The sequence below is a fragment of the Colletotrichum orchidophilum genome, assembly GCF_001831195.1.
Source record: "Colletotrichum orchidophilum strain IMI 309357 chromosome Unknown Scaffold_39.1, whole genome shotgun sequence".
Lineage (NCBI taxonomy): Eukaryota > Fungi > Ascomycota > Sordariomycetes > Glomerellales > Glomerellaceae > Colletotrichum > Colletotrichum orchidophilum.
This window is the reverse complement of record NW_019172995.1, coordinates 283306-302873: the sequence shown is the minus strand read 5'-3', so window position 1 is coordinate 302873 and position 19568 is coordinate 283306. Positions and strand designations below refer to the sequence as shown.

General features: G+C 54.1%; 5 protein-coding genes across 5 annotated transcripts; all 5 read left to right on the top strand.

Moving 5' to 3' along the window:
- Positions 1-120: 120 nt before the first annotated feature.
- Positions 121-1042, top strand: CORC01_05634 (uncharacterized protein; the record flags this gene model as incomplete). The annotated part of the gene is made up of 2 exons (XM_022617276.1): positions 121-235; positions 288-1042. 2 exons carry the CDS (start codon positions 121-123, stop codon positions 1040-1042), a joined length of 870 nt encoding a protein of 289 aa, XP_022476290.1.
- A 5431-nt stretch (positions 1043-6473) lies between these two features.
- CORC01_05633 (myo-inositol-1-phosphate synthase) lies at positions 6474-8211 on the top strand (the record flags this gene model as incomplete). The annotated part of the gene is made up of 2 exons (XM_022617275.1): positions 6474-7225; positions 7299-8211. The coding sequence occupies 2 exons, from the start codon at positions 6474-6476 to the stop codon at positions 8209-8211; spliced, it is 1665 nt and encodes a 554-aa protein (XP_022476289.1).
- A 1724-nt stretch (positions 8212-9935) lies between these two features.
- CORC01_05632 (uncharacterized protein) lies at positions 9936-11643 on the top strand (the record flags this gene model as incomplete). The annotated part of the gene is made up of 4 exons (XM_022617274.1): positions 9936-9975; positions 10184-10986; positions 11040-11227; positions 11277-11643. The coding sequence occupies 4 exons, from the start codon at positions 9936-9938 to the stop codon at positions 11641-11643; spliced, it is 1398 nt and encodes a 465-aa protein (XP_022476288.1).
- Positions 11644-12861: 1218 nt separating this feature from the next.
- Positions 12862-14883, top strand: CORC01_05631 (major facilitator superfamily transporter; the record flags this gene model as incomplete). Its single annotated transcript, XM_022617273.1, has 2 exons — positions 12862-13188; positions 13336-14883. The coding sequence occupies 2 exons, from the start codon at positions 12862-12864 to the stop codon at positions 14881-14883; spliced, it is 1875 nt and encodes a 624-aa protein (XP_022476287.1).
- A 972-nt stretch (positions 14884-15855) lies between these two features.
- On the top strand, positions 15856-16809 carry CORC01_05630 (uncharacterized protein; the record flags this gene model as incomplete). Its single annotated transcript, XM_022617272.1, has 2 exons — positions 15856-16084; positions 16214-16809. The coding sequence occupies 2 exons, from the start codon at positions 15856-15858 to the stop codon at positions 16807-16809; spliced, it is 825 nt and encodes a 274-aa protein (XP_022476286.1).
- Positions 16810-19568: the final 2759 nt, after the last annotated feature.

The following is a 19568-nucleotide window of genomic DNA, read 5'->3' as shown; positions in this document are numbered from 1 at the left end:
CCTTCTTTCATCTGCCTTTCTTTCCGACACGAGCCCGGAGCTCCTACACGGCCCTTTACGCTTTAATAGTACACATTCTTAAGTTCTATTCAACTTTCACCAATCTTTTCAACCGCCAAAATGAAGTACGGCTCAGCTCTCCTCCTCGCGGCTTTCGCTGCCACCAACGTCTTTGCCCACGGTGTCATCGACAGTGTTCAGGGTGCCAACGGTGTCAATCTTCCCGGTCTCTCTTGTAAGTAACACAAACTTCACTCCACGCAAGTGCCTTGACTGACAGCATCTAGTGATCGATGCCACTCCCCGTGACTGCGCCTCTCCCCGCTGCGGCTCCGAGGCCGATACCTCCATCATTCGTGACCGCGAGCTCGGCACCGGCAGGGCTTCCGCTCTTGGCCGCACTCAGGGTGGTGGTCCCGTCGATGCCGCCGCCATGATGCAGACCTTCATGAACGGTGCTGCCGGCAACACGACCGCCACCAAGGCCGCTCGTGAGATTCATGAGGCCAACCTCGCCCGCCGCTACGCCAACGTTGCTGCCCGCCAGGCTGGCAAGGGCACCAAGACCCCCAAGGGCACCGTCGAGACTGGTGTCAAGGCCGCCACCGGTATGGCTGCCCAGCAGGGCATGCCCACCACCGCCGATGACGGCACCATCTCCATGACTTTCCACCAGGTCAACCAGGACGGTGCCGGTCCCCTCACGGCTGACATCGATGGCACCTCCGGCGGCACCGATCCTTCTGCTTTCAAGTCCGCCGAGGTCACCCAGAACGTCCCCGGCATCGGTATTGGTGGTCTGTCCGGCGCCTCCGTCATGGACTTCCCAGTCAAGGTCCAGATGCCCGCTGGCATGACCTGTGACGCCACTGTCGGTGGCGCCAGCAACGTCTGCGTCGCCCGCCTGCGCAATGCCGCCCTTGCCGGTCCCTTTGGTGGCTCCGTCGCATTCACCCAGTCCGGAACCGCTCGCAAGCGCGCCGTCGAGTTCAACCTCAAGAAGCGCGCCGAGCGCCGCTCCGCCCGCGACTTCAAGGCCTAAAGTGGTTTCGCACTTTTTTATCCGAGTATCGGGGCAGTAGTTTGTACACAGCTACGCAGCAGGGAGAACGGTCACCATTATATTTTCGATGTCGACGGGGTTTTTGAGTAGCCTGCCAGGGGCATAGTGCTGCGATCCCGTCGAACGGGGGGGTTAAACAGTCCACAAGACTGTGTCTGGCTTCATTGCTTGTTCTCACACTCTCTCTCTTGTATCATTGCATTCCATCCTTTACATGATATCCTGTGGATACGTTGGGAATTTGTCTATAGTCCTGCTACATAGAAGTGTCTTGATGAAATAACGATGCTTTGTGGTTCTTGAAAATAGTCTCCATTCAATCTTTTTTCTGTGATCCTGATGTTGCCTATGAACTTGGTCGTATTTACTCGGCTTGGTTGGGAAGATCTTGGCTTCCTTACTCTCCCGTGGTGAAACAAGCGATCACCTCGGATCCTGAGAAACAAGCATCCAAAATGACAAGGTCACTGCCAGTTGCGGGTGGAGCAACGCGATACGGGTCGGGGTGATCCGCAAGAGCTTTTTCTTTTTTTGCAGATGCGCCTGCAAGAGGCAGGGGACCTTGTCAATTTCGACGCTCTTGGGGGGCCTGAATTACGACAATACCACCTACCCTGAGGTACCCATCTACGACGGCCTGCGCAAAGCTCGTTTCCGAAGAAACGTAGAGACGACGGTGCAACCGACCCCTTTGCATGAATGGATTCGATCGAGAAATTTCCCCACGAGTGTGCTTTCTGGCCCGAAAATGGCCCGAAAAGTAGGTAGTCAGTCCCTCATTCTTGGCCGAGTGCGCGCCACTGCGGTGGCCGGACGTGTGTAATGCGCGAGCCCGGCTCGGCGGACCCGGCCCAACAGCATGCATGCATGCTACATTTCCGTCGTCTGAACTCTCGATTTGTGCCTGAGCTGGCGTCATCACGGGTAGGGACACGCTCACGCGCCCAAAAAAGGCTAAGTCTTTCGATAAGCCTTTCGGTAAGCCCTTCTTCCACCACAGGTGAACACCGTAGTTGTAATAGAGTGTGTATTCGGAGAATTTGTAATGTTTTAAACTCTGTTTGTTCCTAGCAGAAATTCGCGTCTAGCATGCAAGTCAGGGAACACCACAATCCCGAACCCCTTTATCAAACATGCATTTGTTTTAGGGGAACGATCGACTTAAAACACCCGCTTTCCGATTCAGCTCCACCCCTCTGAGTCCACATCCCGGGGGACGGGTCAAAACTTCAGAAAGCCTCACTTTGTTCTAGAACAGAAAAGATGTTGGGTAGGGGGAGTAGGGGGGGCGGGGGCGGAGGGGGTGTGAAGCGGAGGCAAAAAAAGGCTTTTTTGGTTTAAGGTGGTGTGGTGGTGTATGTCAGCGGGAATGACGGGACATGGTGGGAGCGGCGGCCGCTTTCTTTCTCTTTTGACTTCGTGTTGAGTGCCGCGCGGAGTTGGGGTGACATGTGTCCGTACATGTGTGTGTGTGTGTAGATGAGTGTTTCCGAAATCCAGATCGCTGGTATAATGAACTCCGGAGTTCCGAGATTACCTAACCGCCACGGATTCCGTCCTCATTCTCTTCTGCTCGAGAGCGCGGGACTTGAAGACTGGGATGGGGGGGAAGGGAAGCACAGTGTTTCATGATGGTTTGAGAGACCTTGAAGACTCAAGATAAAGAATATCCCCCCCGCCCCCACCATACTTGTTTGTTTATTCCCCGAGTCCGGAAATGCGGGTCCGCCGTCGAGGAACCTCCTCGCCTCCCCCCACTCGGCGTCCGCACGATGATTCCGGCCCGGCGCGTTCGGGCTCGGTGTGTGGAAAAGCCAAGCTTACGTGATTTGTTTTGGCGAAGAAGGCTCCATCGGAGTTTTCATTGTTTCAACACTGATGAGAGAGAGAGAGAGAGAGAATTGCTTTTCGTAGGTAGGTGAACATTGGCGGGGGAGCTGTTAATGGATCCTGGCGGAGATCTCGGAAAAGATGCGGTTCTCTAATGGCGATTGGCTTTGTTGGGGGGGTCTGTCTCTATTACAAGACCTTGGATGAGCACTGGAGGGAGTTGAAACACGGTTCTTCGAGATGGGATTTTCACTATGTCCACAAATTTATGTTTTCCCACCTGATTACTTGGATTTGGGTGTACCAAACTCACTCAAGATCGATATTTGAACAATTCCTGTGGTCGTGACATCTTCACTTCAACGCCCTGCCAGCCAACCCGCTCACAGCCCTCTGCCCACCGCTATTTTGGCTCCCCGTGTCTACTAATTCCTATGAAGTGTAATACTGCTTTTATTCTCCCCTAACCTAGGAGGATAAGTCTTGGGGGCCGAACAGCACTCTAAGAAAGCGGCCTCTATAGATTGAATTTTTTTGCATCAAGAGTTTAGGTGCAGCACCCCGCTGAACAATGACTTGAAGCACGCGAACGATGGAACCCTCCATTCATTAGATGCGCGTGTAACGCAGTTTCCAGCAGATGGAACAGAGCATCCACTTGGGCTAAAAACTCGCGTCGTAACCCATCGCCGGCAGCCCTACTTGCTCGCGAGTCGTTTTTTGAACGAAGGCTTTTTACCTCGCTACTTATACAACAAAGCTGATGCGGCAGTTCCATCATGGTGGGGGACGCACTCTGCGACAAGAGCTGATCAATAACGCCAATTTTGATCGTAGTCATTGCAGCGAAGGATTTGGTGTTGCTGTAGGCCTCGCTATTGCTTTTTTCATGGTCACGTGGTACGACGACAATCCTCTGTCTGGCACGGTATCCTGAGCATCTCCGCTTCCGACACACTCCTGAGTCACATCGCCGGACACTGTAGAAAATTGAAAAGAAAAGAAACATCTAAGCAAAAAACTTCTGAACGGCGCGCTGGGAAACTTTATACTTTACAGGTTGACAAGGGGGGCCAAGGTGTTCATAAGGCGAGTTCGTCGACTATTCGTGCTCTGGCCTTGATAAACTTGAGAAGAGCAAATATGCTCGCGCCGAGGACCCATGGCCGAAAATCGCGGGCCTCGGCGGCGGGTATTGGTGTTTTTTCCCCTTTCCTCTGTTTTGCGTGAAAGGCATATCCCGGCATGAGCGGAGCGGACAACACGAACTACTCCGACACTCCGTGCCAGTTCCGCCAAGAACGGTGGAATGAGGAGTCCCATGACAGTTAAACCCCAACTGTAAAATGTGAGGTAAATCGCTCGGCAGACTCGGAGAGTCGCGGGTTGCCTCGCGTGCCCTGCTTCACCTCTGTCTGTCGATACCTACCACAGATAGTTACCTGCAGCGCAAACTCCTCCTAAGAGAGCGATGTGTTCATTTCCCTCGGCAACCCATTCAGAAATCGTCAAATTGGCGAGGGCAACAGAAGCGGTCAAGGACCTCCTTTGCTCCTTCGGCCGAGATGGGGCGCTTCGCTTCGTCGTTCGGGATTATGGGAGGCGAGAGGATTCTTGCTACGTATGCCGATGGATACTCTGTCTGGGGGAAAAAGGGAAGGAAGAAAAGAAAAAAAGGATTGTCCAATATTAAATCACGCTATACGCGCAACCGAAGCCCTTTAGCGCACGTAGGTTAGCTGTCGTTGCGTACGTTTTCTCTCAACCCTGGCGCGTCCTGCAGGCCAGACACGTAGAGGTGGGGGGAGAGGTTGGAGGGACGGACAGCAATCAGCTCAGTGGAAGATTAGCCGAGATGGAGGGTGGTACCTAGTCTGGTGGGCAGATTGAAGACGGGGGCAGAGCAGATGTCGAGCAGGTTCATTCGTCGTTACGATATTGAAATGCATCTAGAGGATCGAAGAGAGAACACTAAGCACTTTGTTGGGGGACATGGCAAAAGGACAATCGTTAGCCAGCTCAAATTTACGGATAAGGTACTGCCACTTTGCTCCGAGCTTCCAGCGTCCAGCCTCCCACAATGGGGCCCCGCATTCAGCCGAAGAATCCGCTCCGAGGTCGCCGGGGGAGGGGGAGGGGAAGGCACGCCTGGGGCACGGACTCGGACCCAATCAGAATAGCGGGGTCGGTCGCTGTGGTGCCCCTCTATCTCGCTTGCGCGTGCCCATACTTGTCCACCTCAGAACATTTTGGGGGCGAGGGGGAGGGTCGAAAGAGTGCCCCCCCACCACCCGTCGAGCCACTGGGTCGGGTTCCTGGTGACGACGCAGCTCCTGGACACCGTTACGGTCACGATTTTAAGATGAGTGAAGGTTTGGTGATCAGGTATCGAGTCCCCAGGGGAATTGTTATTTGTTTCCGTCTCTCGTAGTGGTGACCATGAGAATCAGGTGAACACGGGCAGAAGTTTAGGCTTCTTCTCGCTTTGGTACAAACTTTGGAAATGTACCTTGGAATAAAGTTGTGTGTGTACCTCACCACGGCGGCGGCATGTGAAGAAGACACAAAAGAGGCCACGCGCCATGCCCTGCGGTTCATCGGATGTGTACTGACAAAGAATGACAGAGGACAGATAGAGAAAGAGACACTAGATAAGGTAATGCATAAAACACTGCAGAGCTTATCTGCGTCGCGTCCACTTGGCCTCGCGCAGCCTCCCTCATCAACATCACACGAAAGATACCGCTCGTCTCTCTTCCACGCCAAGCCACATCGCACGCTGCTGTATTTCCCTTACCTCATCCTCGCACTACAGTTTTTTATCCCGCACCCTCGCGGCGGCTTCATCCATGCAGACGTGCCCAAAATAATCAAACCTAGACCCGACGACGCGCCGTTACCGTGACCAGAAGTTGCCTGACTTCAAGGAAGTACAGATAGCTCCACCAAAGCTGTGCTCTCCCCCTGGTGGCCTGTCACTCAGAAGCCCCCCCGCCCGTCCGTCCGTCCGTCTGTCTCACCGCCCCTCCCAACAACGGACGACTTAGCTCCACGTTCTTCCTCGTCCTTCCGCCGGCGTCCCGGATAGCTCCTTGGCCCTTGGCCAGCTTTGGACGAACTATTTCACTCCTTATACCCGCCGCACGCTCCGTAACATCTTTTTCCTTCTTCTCCTTCTTTCTCTTCTCTCTTCATCCCATGTACCAGGAAAATATTGAGAATAGTCTCACAAGGATCCCAAGCTTTACAAAAAACCACCACTAAACCAAACAAAACCAACTGTTTGATCGCGCTTACGAGTCGCGGTCACCCCCGTCGTCAAGACGTTTTCTAACCTCCTCAACTCGTAAGCACCACTCACTCACTCACTCACATCTCACCGTCCATGAATATCTCATCACCAACAAAACATGTGCTAACCTCAATGTTCCAGGGTCCATCACCCGTACGCAGGAGCCCGCTGCTCAGCCGCCCCCGGGGCTTCAGCGGACTCGGCCTTTGATCTCTAAAGGCCCCTTTCTCTCATCAACGAGAAAAAGCCCATATACCAACTGAACGCTGAACCAACCCTCTTCAAATCATGGCTCCCCATGCAGAGGCAGACTCGGGCTCCGTGCACGGAGATGGACCGGACCCCAACGGCAACGGCAACGGCGCCGTGACCGCTGCTACTACTAACCTCCACCCCCAGCATCGCGAGCTCTTCACTGTCGACTCCCCCAACGTCGTCTACAACGACGCCGAGATCCTTTCAAAGTACACCTACCGCACCACAAAGGTCACCAAGAACGCCGCAGGCAAGTATGTTGCCAAGCCCACCGAGACGCTCTACGAATTCAAGACGGATCGCAAGGTCCCCAAGGTCGGCATGATGCTCGTCGGCTGGGGTGGCAACAACGGCACCACCGTCACAGCCGGCATTCTCGCCAACCGCCGTGGCCTCGAGTGGGACACCCGCGAGGGCCCCCGCGCCGCCAACTACTACGGCTCCGTCATCATGGGGTCGACCGTCAAGCTGGGCACCGACGCCGAGACCGCAAAGGACGTCAACATCCCTTTCCACGACCTGCTTCCCATGGTCCACCCCAACGACCTGGCCATCGGCGGCTGGGACATTAGCAAGATGAGCCTCGCCGACGCCATGGACCGTGCTCAGGTGCTGGAGCCCACGCTCAAGATGCAGGTTAGGAAGGAGATGGCCGAGATGGTTCCGCTGCCTAGCATCTACTACCCCGACTTCATCGCCGCCAACCAGGAGGACAGGGCCGACAATTTGATTCCGGGAAGCAAGGCCTGCACGGCTCATGTTGAGCAGATCCGCAAGGACATTCGGTATGGTTTCTCTGCAGGCTGAGACGCGGCGTTGTCAATTGTTTTGTGTTGCTGGTGCTGATTGTGAGAATAGAGACTTCAAGGAGGCCAACGGCCTTGACAAGGTTATTGTACAGTGGACCGCGAACACGGAGCGCTACGCCGATATCATTCCGGGCATCAACGACACCGCCGATAACCTGCTCAAGGCCATCGAGGAGGGCCATGAGGAGGTCTCGCCCTCGACCGTCTTTTCCGTCGCCTGCACGCTTGAGGGTGTCCCCTTTATCAACGGCTCCCCGCAAAACACCTTTGTCCCCGGCGCCATCGAACTCGCCGAGAAGCATGGGTCCTTCATCGGCGGCGACGACTTCAAGTCAGGCCAGACCAAGATGAAATCGGCCCTCGTCGACTTCCTCATCAACGCGGGCATCAAGCTAACCTCCATTGCGAGCTACAACCACCTGGGCAACAACGACGGCAAGAATCTCAGCTCGCACAAGCAGTTCCGGTCCAAGGAGATTAGCAAGTCCAACGTGGTGGACGACATGGTCGAGGCCAATACGGTGTTGTACAAGGAAGGCGAGCACCCGGATCACACCGTCGTCATCAAGTACATGCCGGCCGTGGGCGACAACAAGCGCGCGCTCGACGAGTACTACGCCGAGATCTTCATGGGCGGGCACCAGACCATCTCGCTCTTCAACGTATGCGAGGACTCACTGCTGGCGTCGCCGCTCATCATCGACCTCGTGCTTGTGGCCGAGATGATGACGCGCATCCAGTGGAAGGCGTCGTCGTCGGACGGCGTGGCGACCAAAGACTTCAAGGGCTTCCACAGTGTGCTGAGCATCCTGAGCTACATGCTCAAGGCGCCGCTGACACCACCGGGAACCCCCGTCATCAACGCGTTGAGCAAGCAGCGCGCTGCGCTGACCAACATCTTCCGCGCCTGCGTCGGTCTCGAGCCCGAGTCCGAGATGACGCTTGAACACAAGCTATTTTGATGCGTGGATGGACTGAGGGTGAATGTTCCATTCTCTGCCATGCCACGTGGCCCTCTCTGAGTTTTTGCCCTTCCTTTTTTTGCTTTCCAAATCTTGAGGTTGATAACAACACGATTGCCTCGTCCGATCATTAAGAGTTGAGTGGATGTTTTGAGACAGTGCCTACTATTATTACAAAGAATACAGTCAGTCTTTACCGCATGTCGCAAGTGTCTCACATGACAGAGTTTTGGTATCTCGTATCGTGAAGCTATTTGAGGAGCAGCCACGCAAGCCCTCAGAACATGAACCTAAAAGTGCCCTTCTCGAAAGCGAAAGCTTGCTGGAAGCATGGACCTGTCCTGTTGAGAGTCGGGACCAGTTGGCGCGTGAAAGTAGTGTAGGGGGGTGTTGATTGGCCGTGGGCGGAAAAGACATTAGCCGTACGGCAATGAAGCAGATGGGACGACGGCCAATCAGTGCGTTGTAAATGCTCATTACGGCGAATAGCCCAGACGCACAATTGGTCATCTTTGAAGTTTTTGGACGATATCAGCCAGCATCTCAACTGCGCGGGCCTCTTTTGGTGGTAAGCGAGAGAAGACGGCGATGGGGCGGAAAGCTTGTCCTATCGGTATGGTTTTTTTTGGCTGGAGAAGGGAGAAAAAGCTGGAGACTGTGAAGATTCTTGAGAGTTTTTTTAAGCCGGGGGGTTGGAATGACATTCCAATCTGCAGCGAACAATCACCCTGTCTTGTGCTCGATGCGGCGCTACGGCGTCCACAGTCACTTTCTCCGCAGTCAAGGGATGGCGATTGACGAGAAAAGGGGGGAACGACGGAGGGTGTTGGGTCTGTTGGGTGTCGTAAACAGAGGCGCAATTGCAGGCTGTGAAGTGGCTGCGGGGACATCTCCAAAGCTAAAATTCTAGCCCCGAGTAAGATGCAACGGTGCAGGAGCAGGGGTGGACAAAGAATTGAATTGGGGAAGGATACTCCATTCTCTCTGTAAAAGACGTGACCTGATTGGACAAGAGACGGAGGTGGCCTTACTAGCTGCCCCTGGAGGCCTGGGGAGGGACCACTGACGACCACTTGCGACGGCCCCTGTTGATGCTGGTGCCTCCACTGTGCCTGATCTGCCAAATGGTTGCCGGGGTGTTGCTGGTGATGAAATTGCCCAGCTTTAATCAAGCATCAAGTACCAATTGAATTGTCAGTAGGTAGGTGAGACGGCTGCTTTGGGTGGGCAGAGACCTCACTGGGAAATAGACATGGAGAGATAGAGACAGAGAGAGAGAGAGGGAGGGACAAGAGAGGGGAGTGAGGTCGGCGGGAGGGACGTTACTCATCCCTCTGGACGGTACCTTCCTCTCTTACTACCTACATTTAAGGTGCCTTACGGACTACCTTAGTTGCTGTTAGATATGAAGGGACGGACGGATGAGGAAAAAAGGTACATACCTACTTGCCAAGACGGGCCTTTTTGACGCTGGCGCATGTGTCGTCTGCCAAGTACCTTATTTTGCCTTTCAGACAGCCTGCGTCGCCCAAACTAGCAGTTAATCTGCGTTTCCTGATTTCTCCCTCTACCCCTTTGACGACTCTGCTACTTTTCTTGCCTATTTGTCTTTCTTTTCCTCTTCCCTCCTTCCATTCAAGTCATCACGTCGAATCCCGTTCACGACTGTTTTCCCATTGACGACAGGCGCCACGGCCGCCACGACCTCAGACAGACTCGCGACGATGCTATTTTCTACCCTTGGGCGCGTTGCCCTTGCTGCAGGTCAGTGCCCTAGCTGCTTACTTGCGCGCTCCCCCCATAGGCGGCCCAGCCCGGCGACGAGGGTTGGCGTCATCCTTCAGCTTCAAACCAATAGATTCTTTCTTTCAGAGGCGCAGGCAAACATTTTGCTCAGAGACCCTGGACACGCTGTCGGCAACCTCGTCAATCTCGCAGGAACCTCACACTGACATTTGACTGCTTCTCACAGCCGCCTTTGCGACTGGCTCGTTTGCACAGGGTTCCAAGGACGATGATTTCGGCCAATCGACCTTTATCGCCCCGGAAAACAATGTCGCCTTTGGGTTCACCGTCCCCCAAGACAGCGGCGAGGACATCTTCTTCACGATGCGGGCCCCCATCGAGCGTACCTGGGCTGCCATCGGCATTGGCCAGGATCAAATGGCCGGCAGCTTGATCTTCATGATGTACCGCGACCAGACCGGCAACAATGTCACCTTCTCACCTCGCATAGCCTACGGAAACTACGAGCCGACCTACTACAACAACATGCAGTGGGATGTCCTCGCTGGGACTGGTGTCTTTAACGATTCCATGTACTTCAGCGCGCGATGCACCGCCCACTGCAGGAGCTGGGTTGGGGGGTGGATCGACGTCTCAAACGAAAATCAAAAGGCCATTTACGCCGTCGGTCCCAAGGGAAGCTTCTTTTCGAACAAGCAGGACACGTCTGTCAAGTTCCACGAGGAATTTGGTCGATTCACAATCAACATGAAGCGCACAGTTGGCCCCGGCGACGCGCCCATGCTCAAGGTCAACTCCGTCAACGAGGGCACGACGCAGGTCTCTGCCAATGATGGCAGGAGAGATTACAAGTCCATCTTCCACGCGGTCCTGATGGTGGGCTCTTTGGTCTTCCTCATCCCTTTTGGCGCCGTTCTCCTCCGCTTTGGCAACATGGTCAGATGGCACGCCCTCAACCAAGGCGTTGCCCTGGTCATTGTCCTCATTGGGTTCGTGCTCGGTGTTCTGACCAGCTTCTGGTATACACGTGTAAGTCCCGGTAAATTCAATTGGGAATACGTCAATGCTAATGTGGATAACAGTCTCGTGGCTTCAAGTCGGCGCATCAGATTATCGGTTTCATCGTCGTTGGCTTCCTCCTGGCCCAATTTGCAATTGGTTTTCTGCACCACCAAAAGTACAAGAAGACGCAGCGAGACACGCCCTACAAAATTGTCCACCAATGGCTCGGCCGCATCACAATTGCCCTAGGCACCTTCAACGCATTCTTGTACGTCTCCCCACTCTGAACAACACCACCAACGTGCTAACATACGTAGGGGCTTCTCGTTCGCAATGAACCGCCGATTAAACTACTTCCTCGCCGCCGTCATTATTCTACTCCTTCTGGTCTCGCTATTCTTCACCTTCAAAGGCAAGTGGGTCCGCGGTCGGCTGCCCGCCAAGTTCGGCAACCAGGCAACGGGCGGGTACAACCCGGAGCCCTGGAGGCAAGCATCCACGCAAGGCGGGTACGCTTATACCGGCGCTCCGCCCGCCTACCAACCTCCTTCTCACCAGAACCAAAGCGTCGGGTTGACGAGCATGGTTGCGGATCCTACGCAGCCGACGAAAGAGAGGAGCGGTAGTCGCGACTACCGGAACAACGACCTGGGCTCGGCGCACCAACCGCGAGAGATGGTGTAAACCACTCGTCTGGTGCTACTCTAACACAAACGTGAACATTTTCTGCATTCTTGGCGTTGCGCGGGACAAGGAAACGAAAGTGAATGGAAAATGACGGTTGGCTGATGCATGGCTTTCTGCTGTATTGCAAGGATTTACCTGTATATTTAATGTATTTCACATATGCGGCTACAAGCCGGAAGACTTCATGGTTCAATGAATAACTGAGTTTTCGTTCTTAAGACGTTGAAATAACTGAAGAGACATGACACCATGACTAGAGATGCGCTTGCTAGTCGTAGTGCTGAGCGAAATCGGACGGCGTGGTGATTTCGGAACCGAATCGGCAGATTGCGACATTCGTGGTTTGGCCGGCAGTGGGTCGCTTCAAGATGGCCGTCCGCCAAAAGTTTCCATCTGTTGATACGTCGTTCTTCGCTCTTCGATTAAGCCGTGATGGACGCAAATTCCGTAGGGATAGAAGCCAAAGTTTGTTCATCAAAGCTGGCTAGAAGGCGAATTGCCAAGGAGCTCCGCAACGGTAAGTTTGACGCACGTAATCCGGCGCGCCGGTCAACCTAACGGTCGGCCCTGAAAAAAGAAATTGTGGATATCCCGTGCCCCACCGGCGCCGGGATCGGCCTTTTCGGGCTCGGCCAACTTGCAGCTTTTTACCTCTGTGACGTACCCGCGTTAGGCGGTCAGCTTGGTAGCTGCACTCGCTGCGACAAGCGACTTCCCACCGACAAAAGTGTACGAATTGTTGGCGCGGGCCGAATAAGCCAGACTGGGAGCGGTAGCGGCTGACTCTTGTTACATGCTTGCCCTTGTGAGGGTAAGTGGCGGCAACTCGTTTCCGTTTCGTTTTTGCGCTTGCTCGCTTGCCCATTGCCTTGCCGCCCCACGGCTCAATCCCGCCCCGGCCTGGGAAGGATTTTCCCCGATGTCCATCTTATTATTCTGGCTGGACCCCCGGCCTTTCTCAACTTCATCTCTTGAACAACAACCCTCTTGTCAGCATTGCTTCGTCCACTTGTCGTTGGCCGGATGGGATTTCTTCATCTTTTGTCTTCCTCATAAGCATCCATGACCCTATAGAGCACTGAACTTCAGTCACTGTATCTCTTTCGTAGATTGACACTCATTTCTAACGACCAACGAGATACGCCCGTAATTGTTCCCCAATTGGTCGACGTCGGTGTCACTTAAGACTACGACATCACCGGGGCTCCCAACACAATGCCGCCGCGGCTTACGGAGGACGAGCCGGTGCTCCAGCACCACGATGAAGACGCCGACACGGAAAGAGGGGATTACTCAGACTCGGACGACGATGCGGACGAGGACACGCCCATGATGCTGGGCGAGACCGACGGCGCGGTTGAGGCCGCCGATGCGCCGCTCTCAATGGACCCCGGAGCGCACCCCAAGCCGCCACCGCTGCCGCTCGTCAAGAAGCCCGAGAAGCCACCGCCCGTGGCCTGGCGCGACCTGCCAAAGAAGCAGCAGTTGTTGGTGATTACGCTGACGAGGTTAAGTGAGCCTCTCGTTCAGACCTCTCTGCAGGTACGCCTCCCTCTTCTTTCGGTGAACTTCATTTAGCGCAAAGATATGGAACTAGTCATATCCAAAGTGTTCACACGCGAGTTCTCTCATGAAAAGGAGGGTTCTCTTAAGAGAGGATTCTCATTTTTGCTAACCCACCAACTCCAGTCCTACATGTTCTACCAACTCAAATGGTTCGACCCCAGCCTGCCCGACTCAGTCATCTCGAGCCAGGCCGGCATCCTCCACGCCTCTTTCACGGCAGCGCAGTTCATCACAGCCATGGTCTGGGGCCGTCTCGCAGACTCAAAGCGCTTCGGCCGCAAGACGGTCCTCATGATCGGCCTCTTGGGCACCTGTTTTTCCTGCATCGGCTTCGGCTTCTCGCGGTCCTTTGCGCAGGCCTTATTCTTCCGGTGCCTGGGCGGCGCGACCAACGGCAACGTCGGGGTCCTGCGGACAATGATTAGCGAAATCGTCCGTGAAAAGAAGTTTCAAGCGCGTGCCTTTATCCTTTTGCCCATGACCTTCAATATCGGCGTCATCATCGGGCCCATTTTGGGGGGTATCCTCTCCGACTTGGCGGGAAGCTATCCCTCCCTCTTTGGCGACGTCGCCTTCTTTAAAAAGTACCCCTACGCAGCGCCCAACCTCCTCAGCGCAATCTTCCTCTCCTGCGCCGCGCTGTCCGTCTGGCTTTGCCTCGAGGAGACGCACGACGCCCTCCGCGAAGAGGGCCCGGACCTGGGATCCCGCGTCGGAGCAAGAATCGCGTCCCTCATCCGCCGCGTCTTTGCCCGTCGGAGGTGGAGAGCGGGTGCCGGCGCCGGCGCCGGCGTCGATGCGGCGTACACGCCCCTGCACTCCAGCTCCGCCAGCACCACGGACGTCGACGTCGAACTGTCCCCCGAATCCGCGCTGCCGTCTCCAAAACAAAAACCTCGTCCGCGGTACCGTCACCGACTCCCCTTCCGCCGCATCTTCACCCGCAACGTCCTCATGACCTTCTCCGCCCATTTTCTGTTAGCCTTCCACGTCGGCACCTTCAACTCGCTCTGGTTCGTCTTCCTTTCGACCCCGACCTCCGCCACGCCGCCCCACCTCCCCTTCCGCTTCTCGGGCGGCCTCGGCATGGCCCCACAGTCCGTTGGTTTGGCCATGGCGGTCCTCGGCGTCATCGGCATCACCCTCCAGCTCCTCGTCTACCCGCGCCTGTCAGCGCACCTAGGCACCGTCAAAGCCTGGCGTCTGTTCCTCTACTTTTTCCCCGTGGCGTATTTCTTGGTGCCGTACCTCGCCGTCGTGCCCACCACCGACGCCGCGCCGCCGCCGGGCCCGAAAGGCGGCCCCGCCATCTGGTTCGCCATCTTTGGCGTGTTGCTGTTTCAGGTGCTGGGCCGGACGTTTGCGCTGCCGGGGCAGACGATCCTCATCAACAACTGCACACCGCACCCCTCTGTGCTGGGGACGATCCACGGGTTGGGGCAGAGCGTCGGCAGCGCGGCGAGGACGATTGGGCCGGTGCTGTGCGGGTGGCTGTACGGCCGGGGGCTCGAGGGCGGGATTGTTGGTGCCGTGTGGTGGGGTCTGGCGGGCGTGGCGGTGTTGGGCGTGTTGGCGAGCTGGGCTGTTTGGGAGGGGGATGGGCATGAGCTTCGGATTGATGGGGATGAAGTTGCTGCTGAGGAGGAGGGGTCGGAGCAGCAGAGGCGGTGACGCATTGTTAGAGAGGGAGGGAGAGTCAGGGGGCGGTGGAGCGTTGGCATGTGCCGGTTTTTTTTTTCCATCTACATTTATACAACCTGAAGAGTAGAATATAATACCTAGTAAGTAATTGTTCTATCTACTTAACGTATAGTCTTCGTTATAGTTGCTATGGGGCCAGAAGTAAACCCTTGCGCCCGTTATATTTATGTTTTTCAAGTCAGTTGAGATATGGCCCTCTGGTCCTGTCTACTTATTCCTGCTCCAAGTATCTTGGCTGGGTATTCAGAGTCTTGATACTTTCACTGTCGGAGGAGCAAATGGAAAAGAAGCGAGCTTTGACTGCATTACACACATCTCATTTCTTGATTCTGCCTGTCGGCGATGAGTTCCTCGGGCTTCAGCTGCCACATATACACAGCCCCTTCCCGGCCGCGTCTACCAAAGGCCAAAGCTGACCTTTGTGATTTCAAATCATGGGCCACCCTTTCCCTCCCGGTTTGCGAAGCTTGGTTCGAACTTTTTCAGAGCAAGCCGTCATTGACGACGGTAATCACTTTTCGGCGGGTGTCCATGTGTTATACTGGTTGGTACCTGCTGCCGTAAGCTCGAGAGGATTTCGGGCGGTGTTGTGTCGCAAACATGTTCCCTCCCCCTGCTATTTTCGGCTGTTGATCCTGTACGTGTCATTGGGTCTCGGTCGATCAGGAAGAAGCTGAAACGATCTGTGGATGGATGATGTCGAAATGATTATAGGCCTTATACTCTTGACGCGTAGCAGGATCCTCGTCTCACCAGCCTGATCTTGCCAGCCTGATCTTACAAGCTGGCCCGCCTTCGCGCCTCTCCCCCAGAGGACCTCTTCAAATATGTGCATTTCTGGCGTTCCCTCGAGTGAGTTTCAGTCCATGATATCCTTCCTTGCCAATACTTTTCGCTGTCTCCCCCGAGACCCAGTGGGCATCAATGTAATCTCTCCTCACGATGCGCCTCGCCTCTGTTATTCTCCTGTGCCTCCTGTTTTGGGTATGCAGTTCAAGCGTCTTCCGCCGACCACCAGGCGCCGGCCCCACCGGCGACTTCCGGGATAACCCACAGTATGCCGAGGGCGAGTTGGTAGACCTTCAATGGGATTCCACGGATGATTCAGCCATTGATTTAACCATAATTCAAGTGTCCGAGGAGTCAGAGCCAGCTTCTGCCACCTTGTTTTGTAAGTTCCCTTTTTTTTTCTTTCTTTTTTTTTTCCGGCGTACTGTTCGTATAAGTGGTATACACGATGAAAATGTATTCCTCTCTGCTGCATCATCTGAAGATTTTTACTTACCCCCAGACAAACTAGTGGGCCAACAAACGACGAGGTGGACGTGGCGGGTCGGCTTCCACCGCTTTTGGGCCTCTCACGACCGGGATCTGAGCAACGTTTACTACCTTGTGATAACGCCGGCCGGACAGGGAGGGGCTGGTTCGACGTCCCACTACTTCAACATCACCCGCAACGCTGCGTCCTCCGGACCGTCGTCATCGTTGTCATCCGTTTTGTCCCCGGCGGCAACATCTACCGCAACAAACATACCAAAGCCGAGCGATGACGCGGGGCTATCAGGAGGTGCGGTGGCCGGTCTCGCAATCGGAGCGACGTTTGGGACACTCGTTGTTGTGGGTATCGTCGGATTTCTGATCTGGAGGTGCTGGAAGCATGGGGAGAAGAGGAAGAGGGCAGTAGCAGCGGGGGTTACGGCCACGAGTGACACGAGCGAGGTCCATCTTCATAAGCGAGACACGTCTGGGCCGTCGGGTGAGTTATGTGGCGAGAGTACGCAACGCTTCGAGACGGAGGGTTCAGAACCGAGGGACTTGAGGTTTGAGATGTCGGCTGATACGGTCAGACGGGGTGAAAACGTTATTTTGGGTCAAGGTGGAGAGTCTCGCTATTAGGAAGAATTCCAACTTGGAAGAGAAGATGTTGCTAGATTCCACATTCTCTTTCGGCTCGAATTGTACTGCTATCGATGTCAAGGATTTATGGACATTCTGAATTCTTGGTCGACCTTTTGATTGAATAGCATGGCCGTGACGTAGGAATGTTACACTGATACGACTCCTTCGTCGCGGTGTACCTCATCGTCGATAGCATGTGTTCATCCACGTCGTTCACCACCATCTGAGACGGAGGCGCAACGACAAGTAGGCTTATAATAGAGTCCCTACAATGATCAGGACAGGGAAGATATGATTATGGTTAATGGAGAAAAGAGCATCAGCAGGCCCGGAACACGGCCAAGTGCCAGAGCCTACACCAAAGGCTTGGAACTTTACGGAAGTTATGGCACTCTCAGTGCCGAAGCAAAGGCTCGGCCCTCAGTGGTAGACGGGTGAAGTCACGCCTGCTGCATTGCATATCGGCTATGATGCTGAGCCGCAACCGAATTGCCCGAAAGTGAAACGAAACCAACAACAGGTCCCGGCGAAAGATTCACGGCCTTTGTAACCGGGAAACCCGCTCCACATTGCCAATTCTGAGGCCACCCAGATTTGCAATCTCTCGTTAGCCAGTGACAACTTCAATTCAGTCGGACAACTCGCTTGATCTTGGTGGCTGATGCTACAGGGTCATGCGCTCGACTCAGCGGGAAGACGAACTAAAGCCTTCTCTGAAGACCATGTCGTAGACAATACCACATCTTTAACCCAAAGAGGACTACAGCTAGTGGGAAAGGCAGCAGGCAAGTTGTTTTACGATTGGAATGGAAAGGGTTGCGGTTTCTGAACGATATATATCAAACAACATCCGAGACGTGGCGGAAAGGCCCACCTTCACCTTTATATACCATCAACCAGGGCTCCCATTCGCATAAATCGCAGCCGGATCTTATAGCAAACCACCAAACAACGATACATTGTGACGAGATTAAAAACCTGATCATTCCTCAATCCTTCAATCCGGAAACTTCAGTCGTTTGCGCCTGATCAACACCATGTGACCAATTCATCTAGTTAGTACCGGCCTTCCAGCTTGTTTCTACCGCCGTAGTAATACCCATACTTTGAACTTCCAGCTCCTCACACTGACGTTTTACGGTACCGCTATTTCGATGCCGTTTCTGGCTGGTGCAACATCTCGTGAAGGGAAGTCTGATACTACACCAATCTCCAACTGTCCTTTGCCTGGGGGTACTCAATGGACAGTACATGAGACTAGAGAAGGCACTTTGCATGGCGGGTTTCAGAGGTCTTCCACAACGGAACCTTTTTTTTCTTCTAAGAAAGGCTGCTTGAGAATTGCCTGTTACAGAAGAGTCAGTCTAAGTTGCGGAATAGACAAGCTGTCGCAATGATGACAACTGCTTGGGAGAAGGTAGTTACGGCTGGTCGAGTTGTGGGACCTGAATATTTTACTGTCATTGAAGACTTTAGCCTAGCGCCGCCACTAGCAATAGGACTTTTCGTATTGGCAATCATTTCCAAACGGGCCTGTCTATTCTAGGGTTTCCACCGACCTGCACCTCTGAACCTAACATTTCATCAAGATATCGAAACCCTCATGTCATCCATGCAACTTTTACAACTTGCTTAGTCATGTATCAAGGTACGTCTTGGAAATGATGGAACATCCTGCGACAAATTGGGTTGAAAACGACGCTTTGTCTATTCAACTCGAGTTGATCAGCTAGATAGCCCGTGATACGTGACCGGAAGTAACTCGGTACGCGTCACTGCCCATAGCCTTTGAAAGCTCCCATGCATAGATCTCAACAACCCAAAGCGCCAAAACAACCTTCGCCCAAGTCCGCCCAAACTCTCTCTGCCCAACTGTGCGTGATCCATTCAGGTCAGAAAAGAGGCGTTGCCAACACACCACGTGTTGCAACCCTTGACTTGTTGACTTGTCAATTCCACCATCAAGCCACATGTCTGACTCTTTCACCAAAAGTCCCAGTCCTCAAGCCAACGCACCTAGTCAAGTCACCGCAAGTACCTCTTCAACTCCGAATATCCAATTACCGAGCATATGTCACAACCTTGCCTTGATTCCTTCCAGCCCCCACACTTGCCATCTACCGTGCCTAGCCGGTTTCCATACTACGTTGTAGAGCCACTGTACCACATCATCTCAAACATTCTTCCCTTCCTTCCGCATCTTGTCAGCTTCCATTCTTCAATTCTCACATGTCACAAAAGCCACTTACGCCTCTATATCCATAACATCGACATTCTAGAACACTAACCCCGAAGGCGCCACCAAAATAGTCATCCTGGGCTCCCCCGGCCTAAGAGCTCCTTCCACATCGCGCATCCCTTTCCTTCTCCCTTACAAGGACTATCATTACTAGTCTCTTAGGCAACCCCCATCATCCTTCGATTCCTTCCAAAGGAATCCCAATACCAGCCTTGAAGACTTGGCGACTCTTCACGTAAACCATGTTCACGCTTGCCCTCCCCCCCCCCTTCCTCCTTAAACTCAAGGCCAAGCTCTCTCACAAGAACCGAAACTAGTCAGGAAAGAGGGAGGGCGGGAAAAGAAAAACGTTGTCAACTCAGGCACAAAAACCACCACTTCTCAGCCCTATCCAACCCTTAGGATTCAACTACCAAAACGCTAAGCCCTTTGGCCGAAAGCCTCCCTGTTTGCACATCGCATATCCCAAAAGGAGTCGAGGTTTGACAACCCCCTCCATCGCCCTCCATACCACGAT